The sequence below is a fragment of the Haliotis cracherodii genome, unplaced genomic scaffold, assembly GCF_022045235.1.
Source record: "Haliotis cracherodii isolate W230 unplaced genomic scaffold, xgHalCrac1.p SCAF_23, whole genome shotgun sequence".
NCBI lineage: Eukaryota > Metazoa > Mollusca > Gastropoda > Lepetellida > Haliotidae > Haliotis > Haliotis cracherodii.
Window position 1 is genome coordinate 9,162,698 of NW_027266279.1, and position 4,988 is coordinate 9,167,685.

Below are 4,988 nucleotides of genomic sequence, written 5' to 3' on the forward strand. Positions count from 1 at the left end.
GATTACATGTTGCGTTCAGATGCAACGCCGCGGTATTGTTAATGTACACCTCAACGACAGCTACATTCAAATAATTAATTCCCTTATTTTTTTGTCGGTAGAATGCTTTTATAACGCCAATCATATCTCCAAGTCCAACATCACCTGAATATTCATGCCAATAATATTTTACCTGTTGTCATAGCAATTACGCACCTGATGGATTCAATCAATGGAGCTTAGGTATTGTATTATAACCGGCCCGACCGGTGGCATAGCTATAAAACGTCAGCCCCTCCCAGCCCTTCCTATTTCTTCCAAGGCAGCGAGCGTCAGGTCTAGTCTCAGGTCAGTTTTACTTGGCGTTTGTTACTTACACAAACATATATGATTAGATGTAATGATAATTTGTGTGATGATAAATGACATCCCAACTTCTGTTTTACTTATTCATTTAACGATGAATGTTAAGCTTATTATTTTGATTACGCGCTGACTACTTTTCAAATGTTATCGATTATACATGATATATATTCCAGAAATAATCTATGTGATATTGTACGGTATTTGATGCACCAAACGTCGTCAAGAAGTTCCGTTAAATGTGAATTTAGACCCGTGAAGATCCGGGTTAGAATTGGTCTTCAGCAACCCATGCTTGTCGTAAGAGGCGATTCAGGGGATCGGGTGGTCAGGCTCGCTGATTTGAGTCTTTCGATGCACAGGATATCAATCACAGGATTGTCTAGTCCAGATTCGATTTTTTTACACACTGCCGTCATGTAGCTGGAATATTGCTTAGTGCGGCGTTAAACAACAAACAAACAAACACACAAACAAGAAAAAAGAATAAATGTGACTTTAAGGAAACTTCAGTCTCACGACTAGTATTTCTATCAGTTCTCGATTATTCGTATGATTAATAATTTGAAAAAATACAAGGACCATCGTAACACGTTGAATATGTGTCCGAGAATAATGACAACCGCGATGGATGTACACACGATATTACAGGTATACAGTTGCATTTGTAATAAATATTTGTATTTATATTGGTTTTCAAATCATCTTGGCAGCAAATGCCCAAAGCACATGTATTAAAACACCTAAGAGCATATATCCTTTTCAATGTAACGTGAAAAAGAGTCAAAAACAAAATGAAAATTCGTAGAATCCTTCGTAGCATTGCAAGCTTGATAACTTTCTCGTAACGATTGTGCACTTCATGCAATACCCTGAAAGATACTTGGTGCGAATTAGGCAACAACTTGGGCAGAAACAACCCGAAATGTGATGTATTGAGAAATGTATTGTGAATGGTTAATCGTAGCGCGCATGTAACGACAATAAGTCCTTAGGTCCAACCGCACTTATGTTGTAAAGGAATTATGAGTTGGGATAAATGCTATTTTTTATCCACAAGAAACATCAAATTGTAATAATTGTTGGAATTTATCCGTCATCTTCAAATGAATGACAACTTGCCTTTTTACTTCTTATACGTTATAACTTTCGACATGATCAAACGCTTAAGTATGGCTCATGACTGTACATGGCCGATTTTGAAAACATCTAACTTTGAGGAAATCGGTGACCAAAGGGGATATTTACGCTATGTTTGTCCTGATTTTATCAACATCTTCTAAGAAAATCTTGGATCAAAGACTTGATCATATTCAAATATTAGAAAGACCTCAAATATCAGCCTTTGGAAACATTTCAGTCTTATCGTTACATTTAGTGTTTGTATAAGTCCAAAATACGGAAGTGCTGAAATTAACAAAGTCTAATTGTAATTTATATGAATACACTGGATAACTTCCAAAACGATTTCCAAAACGTTTTGCTCATTTCTTAAGACATGCAGATCCTCTGGACGAAAATGGTCCCTTATCATTCATAATGACAATTCCTTATTAACCTTGCTTCAGACAGAATGGTACCGAAGTTTGCCTTAGTGTTGGTTCTGCTGCCCCTGGCTTTGGCCTGGCCGATGGAAGTGAAGGACGATGAGAAGGAGATGATGATGAAGTTCATGATGGCAACAGAGGGCAAAGAAGACAACAAGGACATGATGATGAAGTACATGATGAAGAAGATGGCGGAGGAGAAGAAGGAGCACTATGCCGGAGATGCTGATGGATGTAAGGCTGATGACGATGCTGAGTGGAAGGCCTGGGTCAAGAAACAACAGGAGGAGAAGGCCGAGAAGATGAAGGAGGAGTATAAGAAGTTTAAGGAGTTCATGGCTCACAAGAAGATGATGGAGGAGAAGAAGATGGAGGAGAAGAAGGAACAGATGTATGAGATGTGGCAGAAGCAGAAGGAGATGAAGGAGAGGGAGGAGAAGGAAGGGGAGTTCAAGGAGATGATCGAGTCCTTCCAGAGCCAGAAACACAAGTTCGCCTTCCAGCTGACTCATGAGTTCCTCCAACTGTGCCAGTGCAATGAGGTCTCAGAGCAGATGGAAAAGTAAGTAGACATGTACAGTGAAAATGCGATCTCCTCTGCTCTGTTAAACGTTCATCTCTCCTCCGTAGTTTGAGACAAGCGGGGTGTAGATAAATTACAATGGCGACTTTAAAAGCTCGCCGAAACGAAACTCATGAGTGAGTGAGTGAGTGAGTGAGTGTAGATTTCATGCTCAGTAGTTAAGACGGGAATCGAACCGTGACTTCAGTGTGATTTGAGAACTCGGCTACCCCACTGACGTGCCACCTTCAGAATTTTTGTGTTTTGTAATGTATAGCCTTGATCTTTCCAGAATGTCATTTTCTGGAATATTTTTATTTGGCAAAAACAACATAGTATTATGAAAGTTAAAAGAGCAAGTGAGTTGGGTTAAATGCAACATTGAACACTACGTCATATTCTATCATTACGGCGTGTGGGGGGTGGGGGTGGGGGTGGGGGTAGGGGGCGAATGTGGAGATGGTAGTATTGCAGTTAGTTTGCATTAAATTCTTAAACCTATGAACCAAGTCACCGAACGTGACCACACGACCAATTGTAGTCAACATATATAACACTATATGTGGCTATTTTTCAAAACAATTATGGTGCCCCTGCTGTATATTGCATAACTATTGCTAAAAGCACTCACTTTAATATTACCACAGGCTTTCGATGTTCACCATCCGTAACGGCACCGACCTGATGGACAACATGACTTCAAGCAACATGAGCATGTCAATGGAAACTGGCGACATGGCCATGCTGGCCCAGAAGATGTCCAAGATGTCTGCCGAGGAAAAGAAGAAGGTGTTCATGGCCGGCCTCATCAAGTCCATGTGTAATGGCGCACAGACCTTCATCAGGCACGCCAAGCAGTTTGAGGAGATGTACGTGGTCAAATACACTGACGACAAGGAACCGACTACGACCAAGGATCCTTTCACCTCAGATTAGTAAGTCTGCTTCTTTGTTTGCTTGTTGTGACACGGAATCTCCACGGGTTAGTAAGTAAAAGTACCCGTAACGGATAAGAAGCATTTGAACCTTTTCTTCTGTGAAATGTAAACGGTTTCGTCGTTATTATGCTCAACAAAGTCAATAGGTAAACTTTGAGTCACGGTATGAGAGGTATATTTGGGGCTCACCAGAATTACTAAACGACAAACGACCCACGAGAGGGTATTTCCTCATGAAGTTCGAAACATCGGGATTTTTTTTACACATTTTAGTAATACTTGTGTGTTTGGTCATGTCAGAAGTCCAACCTTTCAAGTGTAAGTTTACGAAAGAAAGGCTAGCTGTCAGCCACTTGAACGTGTGAATATAATTTTCATCCCAATATTTCAATGTTTTTCAAGTTTTTCTATAAAACCTCGTCCGTTCTGAAATGAAGAAAAAGATGGTAATCTGTTATGAATGTTGTTCGAAATGTTAACAAGCAATTTCTCATTTGGGATTAATGAGATCCTCAAGTAGAGTGGTCTTGTTAAAATATGTAACAAATATCTAAAATTATTCTTTAAAAAAAATACTCCTGATAAATCAATTTGTGATCCAGAACTGGCATCCACAAACATCGCTTGGTAATTTGCAGAATATAATGACGTCATCAATTATCATGACAATCAGAATCATCACAATCAAATGACATCACTTATCTCTCTGCCTCTGAAGCCCCATGACCAAAACTTGTGGTAAAGCAATTGAGAAAAATGTCATGCTGGGTCATGGACATAGATTTGTCACACAATTCTCCGACATAATACTGTATTCACACATTGAACCATAGCCGTCAATAAAATGCCATGCAAGATGTGAAAAGACAGAGTAAAGTAAAACATGTCTTCTCTTTTTGCAGGTACCACTTCGAGCACTGCAAAGTGAGATTATAATTTTCCGTTATGTCTGCTGTAAATAAATCCAGTGTTTTTCTTCGACATAACTGCTGTTTGTGTAAACGTTTTACATCCTCTGCATTGTCCTGTGATTATTTCCTAATGGACACCTCATCTGTCAGGATCCGCTGGTCGTGGATTCGGAATCCCAGATTTCCCGATTATCACCCTTGGTCTGGAAGCACCCGTCTTGTACTTTTTTTTCAAAATGGTATACGTATATGAGTCACGTTCGGAGCCACATTAAACTGTCATGCTCTAAGATACTGATGTTCTAACCGGTGTTACACATAATGCAATTACTTACTGTCACCAATGTAAGTTTTCTACGCTGTTCATATCTTCTTTGCATTTATTACGTTTGTAATAGGACTTTGTACATATAACTACTCTGCTGAATAAAAAGATTTGTTAATATTATCAGGTGTCATCACTGTCTTGATTCACAGGGGCGGTCGGGTAGCCTAGTGGTTAAAGCGTTAGCTCGTCACGCTAAAGACCCGGGTTCGATTCCCGACATGGGTACAATGTGTGAAGCCCATTTCTGGTGTCCCCCGCCGTGATATTGCTGGAATATTGCTAAAAGCGGCGTAAAACCATACTCACTCACTCTTTATTCACAATGTGTCATCACGGTCTTTGTTCACAATGGGATGCCTC

At 39.8% G+C, this 4,988-nt stretch overlaps 1 protein-coding gene across 2 annotated transcripts; it reads left to right on the forward strand.

The window, feature by feature from the left end:
- The first annotated feature begins 239 nt into the window (after positions 1 to 239).
- LOC139471666 (protein maph-9-like) lies at positions 240 to 4,748 on the forward strand. Of its 2 annotated transcripts, XM_071254109.1 has the most exons (4): positions 240 to 327; positions 1,911 to 2,451; positions 3,099 to 3,386; positions 4,292 to 4,748. In XM_071254109.1, coding segments are annotated over exons 2-4 (825 nt in total). In that variant the 5' UTR covers positions 240 to 327; positions 1,911 to 1,915; the 3' UTR covers positions 4,293 to 4,748. The 2 variants fall into 2 exon arrangements, with proteins under 2 accessions (XP_071110210.1, XP_071110211.1); XM_071254110.1 differs by lacking the exon at positions 4,292 to 4,748 and having other exon boundaries at positions 3,099 to 3,387.
- Positions 4,749 to 4,988: the final 240 nt, after the last annotated feature.